Below are 17,176 nucleotides of genomic sequence, written 5' to 3'. Positions count from 1 at the left end.
CATGCGCGGGTGAGGAGCGCGAGGAAATGGTCCTGGTAGTCAGCTACCGATCCGGAACGCCGACATGCCGCCAGCTCTCCTAGTGGATTGGATCTGATCGGTGGACCAAATCGCATGTCGAGGAGTGTGCAGAAGCGCCGCCAAGATGGAACACCTTCATCTCACTCGAGGTGCATGTACCATTGTTGTGCCGAGCCCTGGAGATGCAACGCCGCCAACCAAACTTGTTCCTCCTCTAGTGTCCGCAGACCATGGAAGTAGTGCTCACAGCGATTGAGGAAGGGCAATGGGTCGCCGGTGCCGTCGAAGGTTGGGAACTCGAGTTTGTGGAAGCACGTGTGGCCTAGAGGGCCTTCCTTGCGCTGCTGGAGAAGCTCTGGACCTTGCGCTTGCAAGGTCATCTGCTTCTGGGCTTGCTCGATGTGGCCGAGTCGATCTTCCAACGATGACAGGATGTCGAGCTTCTTGACGAGAGCTGCCATGAGCTCCCGTATTCCTTCTCTGCCGTCGCCAAGGACTCGGCCGAAGCCTTATCTTTGGAGTCGTCACCCATGGCATCGGATCCCTGGTCGTCTGATACCAATGTAATGGCCAGAGGTAGCCCTAGCCGATAGTTGACAACAGAGGGGGGAGATCGTTGTCTACCCATCCCTGCGCTAGTTGGTGTTGAGAGGTAGAAGAGGAGAATACTTGTATATATATCCCGTGCAGCAATCCCTCATCAACTAACCAAATCTCTCTTATTCGACTCTAACTCAATCTCTAACAAACCGAATCAAACCTGCTAATCAAACTCTAACAAACGGACTCAATTTAATCTAATACCGACTAAGATACTTGACGGACTAACCAGCCACCTTCTTCGTGCGCCTGACATAGTGCTTGCCCCACATAACACGTCATAGCTACATACAAAAGTGAAAGAATCTTGATCACACGATGTCGTAGCCTAGAGGGGGTGAATAGGTTTTTCTTCAAAATTTAGCACTTAATCCCTGCTAGGACTGTCTGGACCAGTCAGACCGGTCCACCAGACCAGTCAGACCAGGCAGACAGGCCAGCAGCAGAGAAAAGCCCCCTCTCGAGCTTGAACCTATATGAAACTTGGTCTGACCGGTCTGACCGGTTCCAACAGGGAACCAGCAGACCTTGTTCCTTTTCTTCCTTGATCATCGGAAGAGGTCACAAGAGGATGAGTATAATTTTCTGAAGTAGTATACTCTTCTAGTGACTCATCATCTTCTTCTTGATCCTCGTCGTCACTATCCTCTTTGCATATTGTCTCAAGGAGTTGCCAAAGGCGATATGCATCAAGACGTATCATTGAAAAAAAAATTCTCCTCTTGTATAGAATCTGCAAAAATTTTGTACATACTTTCAAACAAGAGGTCAATTACACGACGATTACACAACAAGCTTTCTTTTTTTTATTAGACAAATTGTTGAGATCTCTAGGTAGAATGCTAGTTTTAATAGCTTGCTCAAAAGAAGTACACATGGTCCTTAAGACATTACGAATATGAGCGGACCAAGAAATATAGTTTGAGCCATTCATACCAAGGGGCTCAAACGGTACCTCGCAAAATATCGACATTGTGATTCTCCAAACGGTTAGGCTTCAATCCGGAGACCAGAGCTCTGATAACAATTGAAAGGATTTTGATCACACGATGTCGTAGCCTAGAGGGGGTGAATAGACTTTTCTTTAAAATTTAGCACTTAATTCCTGCTGGGACTGCCTGGACTGGTCAGACCGGTCCACCAGACCGGTCAGACCGGTCTGATCAGGCAGACAGGCTAGCAGCAGAGAAAAGCCCCCTCTCGAGCTTGAACCTATATGAAACTTGGAGCGTAGCTTTTGCAGAGTATTTCTATCAATATAATTAGCTGTCTACACACAAGTAGAACACAACTAAGTAGATCAAGCAGAAGCACAATTCAAACTAAATGACTATAATGCGAGGTAAGTAAAACAAATCGAAATAAAGATGATACAAAGTAGACACGGTGATTTGTTTTACCAAAATTCGGATTCACCCCGTACACCCACATGTGAATCTTACTCTCCATTGAGGAAGCTTATAGTGACCCCAAGATCAAGCTATCTCCTCTCTCCACTATATAATCATGCGCCCTCTGTACAATAAAGCATCAGATCATTCCCCAAATGGACAAATATCCCCATTTTGAAGCCTGAAATATCATGTCAATCAATGGCTCATGGACCGCCCACCATCCATGAATTAATTAAAAATGGACCTGATCAGAGGTGACAGGTGATTTTAATTCGCTCGCAGTAGGGTACTTGTCGCGCTGTCTTTGATCGTCATTGAGGAGATTCCTTTAATCGCTGCTAAGGTTGTCTTTGGTATTCCCAGTGACATATATATGGCTAAAAAACACATCAAACAAAATTAACATACTCTCTCCATTTCATATTATAAGTCATCCCAAGAATCTTGGAGAGTCAACATTTTTCAAATTTAATCAAATTTATACAACAAGATAATAACATTTACGATACCAATTAAATATCATTAGATTCTTTGTTAGTTATATTTTCATAGTATACATATTTGATGCTATAAATCTTTGTGTTTCTCTCTATAATTTTGGTCAAACTTTGAGATGGTTTGATTCTCCAAGATTCTTAGGATGACTTATAATTTGGAACGGATGGAGTATGTAATTGACAAAGCAAAAATGGCAGAACAAAACATATATATCTAGAAGCAGTAGTTCAGGAAAATATCATGGCATTATTTAAACAAGGAAGATTAAGCAATGGTGCTAAACAAGTATAAACTTTAAACTTACACATGAAAAACGGTTCAGTTATTTGAGTGCTATCAACAAATAAATTACCACTTACAACTTTGCAAGCACCTCATCCGTTAGCTTGCATTCATGAAAGAAGAAAGAAAGGCTTTCAAAATTTACCTAGCCAATAATCCATCAATATTTTGTGGCATATAAATACTATTGATGCCTCGCTGCCTCTCATATCAAATATCATGAGCTGTCCTTTTCAAAAAAAATATCATGAGCTGAAAAAAAGAGTAAAAGCCATGCACAAACAGGAGAAGAAACTTGCGCTCTGCTGTGCTTCCCACGAGCCATTTGCTGTTCAGGGTTGGAGTGAAAATGAAAAGGAAAAAATTGGAGAAATATGAGCTAGCACCTGATTCTTCGGAGTGCAGCGGCATGGAGCAGCCATCTCACTCACCACCAAGGTTAAAAAAAATGTTATTAAACTTTATTTAATCGAGATTAAATATTAAACAGAGGCCATCTAACGTCTAAATTTAATCTACATTTAACTTTCCTAGGCGCTAGACAGTAGGCTAGTGCCTGTCTAGCACCTAACGTTTTCTTGAACATTGCTCAGGGCGTCCGCAATAATTAGCTATTTGGCTAGTTAGATTTGACGTGGCAACAAAAAATAGGAGAGAGTAGTCACCAGTGACGAGCAAATAACTTTTTCTTTTCTCTCTCACCTCCACATCAGCTGACCAAATAATTAGTACTAGCTATTACCATTGCGAACGACCTCACCACTATATATATTCCAGTGTCAGAGGTCAGCCAGCTGTGCCCATCTCGAAGGACCCAAAGCCATGAAGTAGGCTGCAGAACTGCTGCCCTGTGGTAGGCTGCAAAGAATAATTTCATTTCATCGTATGTAAATTTGGACTCGATCCGAGAGCTGCTCCAGGACTCATGGACCTAATTCTTGATGGCTTAAACTTTGGGAACCAATTATCTCCGTAGCATTATGTGCATATTGCAAGAACTAACATATCATCAGATCAAGAAAGATCGAAGCAAGCAGGACGGGTTTGTGATTGATCAAATACCTTATACCTTGGCGGAGTAGAACTTGACAAAGGTGATGGTCGGATGTCTGACGACGTCGCCGCGGTCACCTCGCAAGACTCGACCATGGAGGGTGGCAATCACGGGCTCAGGACCTGAACACCTATTCGCTATCCTGATCGACAAAGCTCGCCTCGATGACCTGAGCCGATGTGCATGCTGAAGACAATCTCATCGCTGTACAACAACGCAAGGCATATACAGGTCTCCACTCTCCTCCGTTGCTCCCTGCTGCCGGTGGCGAGTATAGATGTCCATACAGCCTGCAACCCGTTAGCCCGCCCGAAGCACAGCTAATTTGGCCCGGCCCAAGCACGGCCCAGCCCGGTCCAAACCGTGCCCGGGCTGGCCCGGCCCGCTCCCTGTGCCCGGGCTTGGGCCGTCACCCTAGCTCGTGGCCTGGCACGGCCCGGCACGGAGTTAGCAGGCCAGCCCGATATTGGCCCGCTAACTCCAAAGGCCAACACAGCCCAGCCCAACAACACTCCACCCCTCCCTTCTCGCGCAGCGCCCCCTCCTCCCGCACCCGCCCTCCCACGAGGCCGGAGACTGCGACCGCGTCGCCGCGAGAGGGCGAGACGCCGGCCAAGACCGCGACTCCACCCCGCCACGGCGCCACCTCCTCGTCTCCGGTCCGCCCCGTCGGTCGCCGCTCCTCGGCTCCGCCACCCGGCCGCCGCCTCGTCGTCTCCGCCCCGCCAGCCGCCGCCGCCTCCTCGACGCCGCCCCCTTGCCCCGCACCGCAACCCTAGATCTAGCACCGCCGCACTTCCTCTTCTCGCCTCCTGCTCTCCTCCCGCGACCGGCCGCCGGCGACCTGCGCCTCCTCCCACGACCGGCGAGTCGGCGACCCGTGCCTCCTGCCGCGACCGGCGACCCGCGCCTCGCCGGTCCGCCGCCCCTCCTCCCGCGGGCGACTGGGAAAGTACCGGCGCGACGGCGCCCCCTTTGTGTGCCGCGGGGGGCCCGAGCCCGACAAGCAGGCTGGGTTTCGTGGGCTGGCCCGGCATGAAACTGGCCCGCGGGCCCGTGCCTTGGCCGTCGGCGCAGCCCGTGGGCTGACCCGGCATGGCCCGCTAAGGAGTAGGGCCGGGCCAGGCACGGCCCGGAGATGACCGGGCCCGGGCGCGGGCCGGGCCGGGCGGCCCGAATGGACATCTGTAGTGGCGAGTAGGGGTGGTAAAGGACCCAACATTTTGAACTAGAAAATTTAAGGGCCGGGTTCTAATTTTATACAATTTTGAACTAAAAAATTTAAGAGATTTATTGGACTGTGAAGAAGCCACTAGAGCCATGGCCCATTACACCACTAGGGGCGAGTAGTGTCCACCTGCCACGATTGAGGCAACGACCGGGAATACTCGCGGCCGCATCAGGCCCATGGGCAGCCACCATCGCTGCTAAAGCAAGATGAATGGCTGCCGGGTCAGGCGCTGCCACACCATGCTCGCACGCTTTCACAGTATCCACGGCCAATGTCCTGTGCTGCGGTATGATTGTCGCCCTTTGTCTGGGAGCCTGGGAGTCCAGGATGGCGGCAGCGTCTGCTTTGCGCACGTTCTCGTGAACAGAGCGGGGAGGTGTCGAGGTGGCCAACGGTCATGCCACAATTTCAAGTTTTAAGTCTATCCATGGATGTAACCATCATGCACAAGTTGCATATGCATTAAGCAGTCTTTGGAGTCTTTAGATCATACAGTTGAACTTGTTATTACAAAGCATATCAGGGGTGTATTCTCACATCAATATCAAATCAGGGGTGTATTCTCACATCAATATCAAATCATAACACGAATACAACGCTGCTGCCTCAGCAGCCTAATCTCAGTATCAGTGCGACGGAACACAACACGCGGCCAATAGAACCCAGCAACTCAATCATCTCTTCTTAAACCCATACTTCTTCCGCTCGTAGAAGAGATCAGTCTTGGCACTTCCAAGATTGACAATCTTGGGACAACCATCCCGGTCCTTCTCCTGCTGGGTACACTCCTTGCAGTAGTAGGCGTCTGAGATGCCGACTCCTCCACAGATCACACACCTTCCCTGGAATGAGCCGTAGTTGCACTCATCGCAGACCCGAACAAGCGTGCATGGGCGCACGTATGAGTCACAGATGACGCATTTGCCATCGCATTTCTCACACAGGCGACCAATCGCAATGCCGGGCTGCTTCCGGCACATGATGAGATCAGGATGATGCTTCGCCATTGCTGTCAGATGCTAATCTGTAAAACCATAGCAGAATAGCATACAGGTAAGAATCATGTAATGCCATAGTTCGTCAGCAGCAGGTAGAACAAGCACAGGAGTAAACTCTCGGTGAAATAACTGCAATTCATCAATTCAATCAATTATTCATATAGCTATCCATGACACTAGGAGCTTTGATGCAGCATATCCTAGAGGAGCAAAGCTTCAACCAACTTCAGTGTGGCAACCTCAAGAGAAGAAAACAGCAGCTCAAATAATCATCACCAAGACAACTAACACTAAAGCTGTTTTAGAACTACATCAAGCAACCACAAGGTTTGTCAATTTAAATAACTGACTTACAAAAGATGAAGACTACTGAATACAGGTAACTTATAGGGCAAATCGACATAAATATAGCAAGTCCAAATCCAACTCCCACTGAAAATTATTATGCAATCTCACTGTCTGATGTTTTGGCGATACAGTAAAAACAACATTGGACACACGGGCATATAGGTGTGTGTACTCCCTGGCATAGCACAATCTCACTGCACAGAATTGAGGCCTTAAGTGCCACTGCAAAATACAGTTCGAATACTACAGTTCATTCCAACGGTAATTTCAAAGTTGGAGGCCGCCTGCAGGCTGCAGGCTTAGCATTTCCAATTGACCTGATAACCTAGTTACGCAACTGATTGTTGCTGGAGTCACATCAAAACACCCAAACATCACTCCAATGCATCTATCCACTAGTGTTTATGCTTCCCACCGCTGTCATGCAACATCAGACATTGATGCTAATGATTAAACCCCACCATCGTAAGCATCACAATCAGAAGCTAAAGGAACCCCACATATCACGTTTCCCCCCTTCCCCATCACTCCCCATCTGCCAAGGCTCACCGGCAAGAGCCCACACCACCAAGTTGCAGCCAACTGCAGAGCAGAACAGCCGAGATAGGAAGGAGTTCAACTACGGCGAGTAGAGTAGCGGAAGCCCAAATCCTTCGGCCACCAGAGGCAAGGTCAGGCGGCCCCGCTCCAGTCCCCGGCTAATCGATGAAGCGCCTACCCAAGCCGCCTCCATTCTAACACGGAGAAAGTTCTAGTCCAGAGCTCACGTACCTCCTAGAGCTAGGGGATGTGCCCTGCGCGGTGGCGCTTCTAGTTCCTCGAAGGCAGCGCGCCGAGGCTCGAGAAGAAGGCGGCGGAAGGCGGATAGGGCTTTGGGCCGCGGCGAGATAAATTTGGGCCTTCCACGACGGCGGCCGATGCTGCGAGAAGCTTATAGATGCCACCACAGGGATCTCCGTTCAAACCAGTCCTCTACTCCTCTTTCCAATCGGACGGCTGAGGTTTTGGGACACTGGTACTGGGACCCACATGTCAGCGTCACGGAGCTAAGCAGCCACCGCCCTTTTGCCCCTTCTAGCTCCGGCGAGGTCGCCGTGGCCGCCGTAGTGAGGGCGAAATCCGCCACGGAGCTCCACTGTAGCGCCCGAGGAAATCGTTCCCTGCGGCTTCGGGGGCTTTGGATTCGGGCTCTGGGAAGCCCGAGGAGGTGGCCGCCTACTAGAGCAGCGAGGCTAAGCAGGCGAGGCTGCAGTCCGTGCTCGCCGCGCTCCTCGACGACCCCATACTCGCGGACGTCCTTGGAAGCCCTACCTCTCCGACGTTGACACGCTGATAAACCTCGAGCTCGGCAGCGCCATGAGGGTGACCGTTGTCAAGTTGGACGACACCTCCTTCAGGCTTCAGACCTCACATTCTACACCTTTTCGCATCATTCAGTAGATCCTGTAGTCCTTATATCCTGCCTTTTTAGTTGAACTGAATTACTTATCTGCTTCTTTTACCCCCTTTGTGAAAGATGTTGCCGTGTCGAATGCTGCCACGGTCAAGGATTTGAAGCTGGCTATCAGGAAAAAAGATCAATGAGATAGAACAAGAGAAGATGGGGCATCGTCATATCTCATGGTAAGGAAAATCTTTCCTGTGGACCATTGCATGCTTCGAAGTGATTTATGACGTACATTGTTCTTTGTGATGTTTGTTACCTTGGCATCAAGTCAAGGCTGGGTTGTCCTAATTTCTGGTTGTTCTTAAAATGCTACGAGTGGATCCTTACTATGTACAGTACCTCATACAATGAACATTTGAGCAATTATGTACTAGTCCAACTTGAATTACTTGATGTTTTGCCTATATCTGGCTGTCGGAAATGTCAAGTAATTCTGGCTAGAGGGAGGACTATGCTTTGTAGTGACATACTCCCTCCGTCCCAAAATACAAGTCATCCTAGGAATTCTAGGACAGATTAACAAGAAGGTAAAATTACCATATTTACCGCTATTTATTACCCATATTTAGCACTAATTAATTCTTGCATGCACATGCACTTTCTAAATAGGGTAGGATGACTTGTTTTTTGGGACAAAGTTTGAATGGTAGAGTGACTTATTTTTTGGGACGGAGGGAGTAGTCTTTTTGTACATGTTCCTGCAAAAAGGCTGTATGCGGCTTTTTTCAGTTTGAACTTAGGAAAACACTCTTTAGAAGGGAAATACTCTTGCAGGAGTGCGTACAGTATGGAAATAGAGAACACCTGTATGGGCTGGAATAGTTGAATGCATTTACATATGGCTAGCAAGCCCAAGATTGTCTTGGTCCTTTGAGCTAAGTCTGCTGTGTGCATAAAGAAGTTGCTGACCTAAGTTTTGGCTCTTAATTATTCAGAAGTGCACAAGCCAGTATTTTCTACTAGATAAACACATGATATCCTTGGTTCCAGGACTCCTGAAGCTTTCCTTCAAGAATTTCCAAGGGCCTTCCAAAGTGGCATAACATGATCCCATTTCCAATTTTCCAATCTGATAACATTTTTACCTAACAATTTGGGCAGCAGTTATCACTTGAAAGAGTTCCTGAAATTAGTATTTACTGCTGCTAAATTAACGGAAAGTGTGGTCCCTGGTTGTTGGGCTATGAGGATTGCATTGCTATTATGGAAACCTATAGTTTACGATTCGGAGGTTTCCTCGACCTGTGTGAGAATGTCTTCTTAGCAAATTGCTCGGGTGCTGTTTCTGGATGGGACAAGTATTTTGTTTATGTTCAAATTCAGGAAGGAATAATGATCTCATAGTAGTTTGTGCTTTCGTGACTTAGCCCATGTATAATGTTTTGTTAAAAGGAATAAGTCAATGTTGAGTTTTTATTCTATCCTTGTGATGATAATTATGCTCAGCGTTTGTGACAATGATAAAATCAGCTATTAATGTAGCATAATGATACTGTGGGCTTCTGAAGATTAGTAATGTTTTGTGTTTGTCATTTTGCTATTGAGGATAGGTACTATATATACTTTTGGTTAATGGAATTTTGTGGAACCTTTTGTCTGTTGGTGTTCCTCATTGTTTAGATAATGACAGTTCTGAACTATGTTTGGAATGTTTGCTGATTCTTGTGCCTTCATACTATCTCTTTTTGATCCAGGAAGCATGTATCGGATAACTACTGCTTGACACATCATAATGTGAAGCTGATAGATGATAGTTCTGCACTTTCTTCCCACGGCGTCCGTAACAACTCTAAGGTAGCTCTTTTGTTTAACAAATACAAGGTTTCTGGTGATATTTTACAGAAAATATTCATGTTTATTTCTGGAATACTAAATAAGCTAGCTTCTCTCAGGCATAGTTATTAGAACCGGACCGGTCATCGAACCGGTGAGTGTGTCGGTTCAATGGTTCATTTGTTCAACCGTTATGAACCGCCGGTTCAAAAGTATTGGACTGTTGAACTGAACCGGCCATAGATAATATGAACCGGTACCATATACAAGTAATTACTGTAAATACTACATAGTTTATTATAGGAAAATAAGCTCATAGATAACATAATTATATGGCATTCCAAGTTCAGCATATGGAGCACGAGTATAAATTGAATTTGTGCTGAAGCAAGCAACTAGCCTAAGTCAACAGTAGAATCTACGATGAAAAATTACAAGTATTCAGTAGCCTAATGAGCTCTGATGTAGTGACTGCAAATCCAGCCTTTCCAACAACAATCTGGATTGCAACTTGCAAGCAAGTTTGAGTCTTCAAAATCAGTCAAATATGAACACTATACATTTTGTACAAATCTAATCCTTTCAGTTTGTGTTCTGACTTACTAACTGTTAGGCGTTAGCGTTAGCCATGCCTGCTCTCTGCACTGCAGGCTCCTTCGTGTGTGGTGCGTGGCTGTGTGCTCGTTCGTCCCATGTAGGAGAACCGGCAGGCACCAGGCAGTGGCAAACCTAGGATTTCATAGAGGGTATGCCTGGGCGCGGGCGGCATTCGGAGCGGAGCGAGCCTGGGAGGGGATGGAGGCTAAGGGTCTGTTTGGTCAGGCTTAGTCTCCAACTGATAATCTGGTGGAGCGGGACGCTCGGAGCAGCCGCCAGCGCGACGAAGACCGGCGGAGTTGGCTGAACATTTTGGTTGGTACTCTGCCACTGGTTGCAATGCAGAAACTTGCAATCATCTTTCAGAGAGAAAAAAAAGGGAACATATAGCATGATGAAGCGGCGGCGGCCAACGCACTAAAACTAGCCGCATGCTTGCAATGCTCAACAGCTGCCCGACGCAGCTAGTGTTCCAAAACCAAATCAAACTGTTTATTTTTTGAACCAAACTAAATCAGACTGATTGTTTTTTTAAGGAATTTTGATTCCATTACGACGATGAGCTAGTGGAATCTCTAAGCACCAGGTCCTCAAGACCCGCGGGCGTACCCTCCCAGGTCCCAGCGAAGGGTCTCATTGTGAGGATACTTACAGCCAAACGCCGCCACAGCGTGTGCGGCCCTATTGCATTCTCTAGGAACATATGAAACTGAGAAATTGATAAAATCAGACTGATTGTTAGAAAAATCAGTTTCCACCAAATTGATGTAGTACCAAAGCCGGTCCAACCTGTTCACACCCAAACCATTGGCAGATGGCTATCCAACGAAACAGTGGGCTCACGTTGTGCAATCGCCTTCAACTTGTGCCCGTCCGTCCGTCGTCCCCTCCGGTCGTCCTTCGGCTTCTCGTCCCTCGCTTGTCTACCCAAGTTACCCAACCAAACACACCCTATCTGATTAGGTCTGCATTTGCTGTATTAATGTATAAGAAAGGGGGTAAGCAAAATATTGTACATCTGCTGCAAATAATTATGACACTTCAGTAAGAAATTTTGGCAATTATTACACAAGGTCACTTGCCCAGCAGTTGTCCTCGAGCATAACACAACAATAAGGTTACACATACATCACTAATGTCTAGAACAAAGTGTTTTCCACAAAATCCCAGAAATATAAATCTACATGCAAACTCGTACCCGCAGGTACCTCAAGATAAATATTCCAACTCCATGTTCAAAAAAAAAATATATTCCAACTCCAGGATCTATCTTCTCTGATAACGGAAGTAGCTCCTCAGCCAAGAGGACTTGGCTTTTGCAGGAACGGGGCAGGCCTCACATAACTGAACCCTACGAAGTTGCTGTTGGCTGCGACTGGGCTGGCCACTGGAGAGTCCAGGACGGGCATGCTCGTCCAGCACTCGTCGAAGTTCGCGATGCAGGTCTTGCCAGCAACATTTGGGCGGAAGCTTGGCTGGATCTGCCGGGCCTCCAGCCTCTTCCAGTTGATTGACTTGAACCACTTGTGGTTCTTTATTTCATCACTGCCACCTGGCCCGCTTCCCAGCCGTCTGCCAGCTTCTTTGTGCAGTAACTGAAATAATCAACACAGGCTTAGAAGTTAGAGATGGAGATGACAGGATGAATCTCTGAAAAAAAAAACTATTGCAAGATGGGATGGTGGCGTTAAGGGCATATAAATTTCAACCCATCCAAATCTGGTGCTCCAAGCACAGCACGAGTGATTTGTTCTTTGAAGACTTGATTAGTTTTATTTTACCAAACGGTAGATTTTGATACATGCATGAAGCTTGCTGAACAAAATGCATGTAAGCAAGGTAAAGATAGCAGCAACTTACTCCTTTCAACAGAGAGTGAACTTCACTCGATAGATATGTCGGCAGCTTTATCTTCTCCTTCACTATCTTCTGCTGAATCTTGTCTCTGTTTCCACCAACAAACGGTGGCTGTCATATAAGGCAAAAAAAAATGTTAGCATACAAAAAAAAGAGAAATCAACCAAATAAATCTCCTATGAACCAAACACTGCCAGTCCAAAGCTTCCAGCTCAAACAACTCACCTTGCCCGTAAGCATTTCAAAAAGAAGGATGCCCACACTCCACCAGTCAGCAGCCTTATCATGACCCCGGCCCTGAACAATTTCTGGGGCCATGTACTCAACAGTACCACACATAGAGTTTGATCTAGTGTTTTCATCAAATTCCTTTGCCACGCCAAAGTCGGTCAGCATGGCCTAAAAATCATAGACGTCAAAAGGAATCAAAATAAAAAATCAAATGTTTCATATGTGAAGGGAGCACAAGGTGATATAGGAGGAACAGAGGATATATTAATGTATCCTTACATGACCATCAGCATCGAGTAAGATGTTCTCAGGCTTCAAATCTCTATGCATAATACCATTGGCATGGAGGTGGGCTACGGCAGATACAATTTCAGCAGTATAGATGCGTGCAAGCTCCTCCCTATAAGACAAGGTACTTATTAAGGCTAGTAACAACTTGACAGGCACAGAGTAGAAATATATGAAACCAAAATACCTAAATAAACCCTGTTGGTAAAGCTGGAAGAAGAGATGACCCCCATTAATGAAGTCGAGGACAAGGTAAAGTCGGTACTTAGTCTGCCAAGATTGTATTGTTTAGTATTGGCAACAGCATACTCCAAAAGTAGAGCATCTAAACATGGCAATAAAGAATAAACACATAAACGGTGATTGCCTACCTGAAACGAGTACCTCAGCTGCACTACAAAAGGATGGTCAACTTTTGTCAGTATATCTCTCTCAGCTTTCATGTACTCGGCATGATTCTTCTCCACAACCTTGTCCTTCCTCATAACTTTCATTGCATATATTTCTGAAGTACCTTTCTTTCTCACCTGATAGACTTTGCCAAATGCACCTTGGCCAACAAGCTTCAAGACTTCGAAATCATCAAGCCCAACACCCTCATTCTCCTTTTTGACATCTTCAAGCTCATCGTCACTAAGGGACACATGACAAATTTGCTTTTCTTTGGAAGAGCACTCTGAAAGTTCCAATGAGCTCTCAGTCTCATGTAGTGCAAGCTTGCTAAATGGCAAAGATTGGCTAACAAGAGATGATGGACCAACAAGAGAATGAGATCGCTTGACAATGACATCAGGGTCATTGTAAACCTCATCGCTGGACTCAACCACAGGTGCTGGACTGTCTGGAGTGAGAATATTCACTTCTGTAGGAGTATGGACCGCAGTAGGTCCGAAAACATCAGAAAAATCAAACTCGACATTTTCAGAAGGAACAACAACTGGTGGCCCCCCTGGCAGAAGTATCTTCCCTCTGAAGAGCTTGGGGCCCTGTGCACGAGCTGCTGTAACAGAGGTTATCTCAGAAGAAACCATCTTCTAGAGCTTATCAGATTCAGCAGTTTCGTGACCTAAGAAGTCTTGGGCCACGATTTAGCTAGGGCAGCTCCCTACAACGAATTCCCAGATTAACCAGAATGATGCCTTATAGGGCAACTGTCTAAGGGAGGCTCCCTCCACAGATTCCCAAGACAACGGAAGATGCAGGGCTGCGAACAATGGCCTTGAACAAGTGGAAGTTTACGAAAACAACTGGGAACCCTAGAAACCCTGGAAGGAGGCAGGGAGGGAAGCTGCCACTGTTTCCCGCTGAACAGGAAACTTTGGATGCTACTGTTCTTCCTGAACTCATGAGATCAACTTGTCTATGGGCTGCAGGAAGAATAACAATATTGTTAGCTTGCTTCATGAACATTGAAGAGGGAAAGTTATTAAAGAAGAATTTAGTCTAGGAAGATTATTGCATACTGCGTAGCATGAAATTGGTCGCAGCTTTCAGCACAGGACAGACTGTAAGATTATTATAACATGCAGTGATAAGATGGTAAATGCTCATGTTATAACAAGATATGTAAGTAGCATGCTTTGGTATATTTCTGTTGCTGTACTTAGATTTTGTAAGTAGTGTATATACATGAGCACAAATTATATGGCCATGAGCACAAATTATATGGCCATGAGCACAAAGTATATACATGTTCACAAGATATGCATGGATTCACACACAAGCAAATGAGAAGGATGCCAAACTTGTATTTAATATGGATGAAAGAGAACAAAGAGACAAGTAAATCAGATTCTATACAGAGAAATGAATCAGAATCAGTCAATTAGCTGCTTGAGTTGACGAACTATGCTAACAACTATAGTGCGAAAATGAGACCTTTCACACTTACAGTGTCGAATCTATCCAAAGACTGAAATTGTGAAATGATTTCAGTAAAACCGTCAAACATAATGGATCACTCAGATGTCAACTTCGAACAATGACAGCATTCCAAATTTAGTCCCCCAAAACAACTAACCCAAGACCTTAACTGAAATTAACCCTAACAGCAGCTCGTCCATCCCAAGCCAAATCTGGAAAACGACTGCTGCTGCTCCTCGTGACCAATCAAAGTCGGGCCCCCATCAGCAATGGCGGTCCTATTGTCTTGCACTGTTGTTCCCAGCACACCCGAGAGCTTAGAGCACAAAATTTATCACCTTGCAACACATTGATGAATCCTACCTAAGGTCATAGAGGAGATTAACCTACAGGACGCGCAAAGATGAAAAATCAGTCACCTAACCCCCTATTGCAACAAAATTTAACCACCGCCGCCAGGTAAATCCTCAAACCAACAGCCCCCCGGGTCAATCCAGCAGATCCATGGGAAGAACAAATCCCCACAGATCCAATCACCCAAACGAATCCCGGCGCCCAAACCAAGCCCCAAGAGACCTAGTGCACATCACGCCCACGAACAGCTTCAGATTGGCGGATCCAGAGCAAAATTTATTAAAAAAATCGGGAAAAGGGTTGCGCCAGAAGGAAACGTCTACTAATCGGGAAGTGCGAACCTAACCAAGAGGGAAAAAGGAAGCCGTGGCGGAGGATGGAGGAAAGACGGGCTGTGAGGAGCCGAGACCACGTACCTTTGCAGAGGGGAGCGAGCGGCGAGGGTAACGGCGGGCAGCGGCGGTGGTTTGCTCGGGCGAGCTCGTGCGGTTGCGCGGCGAGGGGGCTATTATACCAGCAGCGGCGCGGCGGACGCGGGGCTCCGAGGGCGGGGAGGGGAAGCGTGGCGGTGTTGCATTGGCTGATTTCGTAGCGGCTCAGATCGTGAGGGTATACCGCCGGGGGGCGGCGGGGAATATGCTATGCTGAGCGGGTGGCCGGCCAAGTTGGACGGACCGGGACCCCACTTGCAGTGACTCATCATGCATCGTGGCCACATCAAGCGAAGGTTTGTTTGGGAGGTTGTTGCTGTTTTCTTTCGGTAAACGACGGGAGGTTGTTAGATTCGCTTTTCTCAAGAAAGAGTGTTGATTCTACTTTTCCTTTCGCATGCGGACCAAATTTTTTTCCGATTACATCTGGACCAATTATTTGCACTTTCAAATCATCTTGTGTATCATTTCATTGAGTTCATCTCTCATCTCTACTATTTCTAGAACAAGTAATATGTCATTGATCTATCAACTGGAATTCTAATCGAAATCCGAACAAACCAACCAAAATTTTAATCTGAATTGGACAAAACAATCGGAATCCCAATTGGAACACAGACATTCAATGTCTCGCATAGTCACGGCATGGCCTGTGCACGGAGAGAGCACAAAGATGGTGGTCTCCTGTAGATCCGGATAAAATTTATATTACTCGTATCAACGCATAGGCATTATGCTAATAGTTTATAAAACGAATATGCAAGATTTAGTTCGCATGTATCCTTGAATGAATTTTAATTCACTTGGTGTGCTCCATACTCGGATATGAAACCACAGCTTCCTAATATAGATGTGTTTCTGCTAAAAATCACATAAATAAACAACCTTACACATCGGATGATTTTTTTGAATATGTGTGAGTAGCAAATAAACAAAGCGAGATGTTAAAAATGCAGTTAACTTTAACTAAGGCAATCCACTTGAAATTAACAACCCATCCATAAAATGAGTCATATATCTTATCTATCTTTTAAAATGCGTCATATACTTATCTGTTTTTTAATAGGGAGTTGTACTAAGGAGTAAGGCCACATAATGGAAAATGAGTTAGATTCTCCTTGTATCCATTGATTTTTCAACCAGTCACCACAGCAAGTCATCAAGCGAATTTTGGTTCCACATGAAACAGGGTCGCTTTCTTGTAGTAGCGCACAAATTCATGCCGATCACCCTCAACTCAAGCCTCAGCGCCGCCCTCAACTCCTTGCAGGCTTCGCAGACCCACCCGGTGGTAGGTCGTGGAGGCAAAGCAGGTCGGTAAAGCCGTGGGGCGCTAGACAACGTGAGAAACGAAGGACCCAGCAAACCTGCCGTCCCCGTCACTACGTGGCGGCACTCCTTTTTTTTTGGCTGATTTGGACGTGGATGGAGATCTTCTCGATCGGCCGCACGCTTTGAACGGATTCTTGAACGGGTTGCTCACTTGTTTTCCTCTTATCCTTATCTGATCTGATTTGGTTCCTTCCCGGTTTGGACGAATAAATGGAGACGGCTTGTGGCCACTAGCTCATCACGCACCAGCCACCCCAATTTATCATTCTTTTCTTTGCTTTGCTTTGATTTGAATAAAAATGCTTAAAAAATATGTCTTCCACTAATGCTTTGCGTGAAGTAGCTAAATGTGCTTAGTTAGCAGCATTTTCTGTCTAGTAGCAATGCACTCCCTCCGATCCATTCCAGATTACAATTTGTTTTGAATTTTTTATATACATATTTTTGCTATCTAGATATAGTGAACATCTAAGTGCATAGCAAAATATATGTATCTAAAAAAGCTAAAACGAATTATAATTTATGACGGAGGTACTGTCACTCTTTTATCCATGTTTCATAATAATTGGTTTTAGGT

The 17,176-nt window shown here is 46.0% G+C and overlaps 2 protein-coding genes and 1 long non-coding RNA gene across 4 annotated transcripts; 1 reads left to right on the top strand and 2 right to left on the bottom strand.

The window, feature by feature from the left end:
- Positions 1–5,514: 5,514 nt before the first annotated feature.
- Positions 5,515–6,104, bottom strand: LOC120687727 (PHD finger-like domain-containing protein 5A). The gene has a single exon (XM_039969764.1). The coding sequence runs from the start codon at positions 6,085–6,087 to the stop codon at positions 5,755–5,757; it is 333 nt and encodes a 110-aa protein (XP_039825698.1). The 5' UTR covers positions 6,088–6,104; the 3' UTR covers positions 5,515–5,754.
- Positions 6,105–8,011: 1,907 nt separating this feature from the next.
- On the top strand, positions 8,012–10,802 carry LOC120687728. Its single transcript, XR_005680817.1, has 3 exons — positions 8,012–8,049; positions 9,568–9,667; positions 10,297–10,802. It is a non-coding gene; the product is annotated as an uncharacterized LOC120687728 (long non-coding RNA).
- A 451-nt stretch (positions 10,803–11,253) lies between these two features.
- Positions 11,254–15,473, bottom strand: LOC120687726 (serine/threonine-protein kinase AtPK2/AtPK19-like). 2 transcript variants are annotated; one of them, XM_039969762.1, is made up of 7 exons: positions 15,253–15,473; positions 12,991–13,986; positions 12,807–12,889; positions 12,611–12,731; positions 12,326–12,499; positions 12,104–12,211; positions 11,261–11,838 (listed from the first exon to the last, which is right to left on the bottom strand). In XM_039969762.1, the coding sequence occupies exons 2-7, from the start codon at positions 13,648–13,650 to the stop codon at positions 11,539–11,541; spliced, it is 1,446 nt and encodes a 481-aa protein (XP_039825696.1). In that variant the 5' UTR covers positions 13,651–13,986; positions 15,253–15,473; the 3' UTR covers positions 11,261–11,538. The 2 variants fall into 2 exon arrangements, with proteins under 2 accessions (XP_039825695.1, XP_039825696.1); XM_039969761.1 differs by having other exon boundaries at positions 11,254–11,838; positions 12,611–12,889.
- Positions 15,474–17,176: the final 1,703 nt, after the last annotated feature.

Source organism: Panicum virgatum, chromosome 9N (genome assembly GCF_016808335.1).
Source record: "Panicum virgatum strain AP13 chromosome 9N, P.virgatum_v5, whole genome shotgun sequence".
Taxonomy (NCBI): domain Eukaryota; kingdom Viridiplantae; phylum Streptophyta; class Magnoliopsida; order Poales; family Poaceae; genus Panicum; species Panicum virgatum.
This window is presented reverse-complemented; position numbering and strand designations above follow the sequence as displayed.

Bases quoted from the DNA above. Each gene is read 5' to 3' on its own strand.
- LOC120687727 (XM_039969764.1), bottom strand. From the start codon at position 6,087: ATGGCGAAGCATCATCCTGATCTCATCATGTGCCGGAAGCAGCCCGGC.
- LOC120687726 (XM_039969761.1), bottom strand. From the start codon at position 13,650: ATGGTTTCTTCTGAGATAACCTCTGTTACAGCAGCTCGTGCACAGGGC. The intron at 12,500-12,610 runs GTAAGGATACAT...TATGATTTTTAG, and splicing joins TACTCGATGCTGATGGTCAT to GCCATGCTGACCGACTTTGG. The intron at 12,212-12,325 runs GTGAGTTGTTTG...CTTATATGACAG, and splicing joins TTGAAATGCTTACGGGCAAG to CCACCGTTTGTTGGTGGAAA.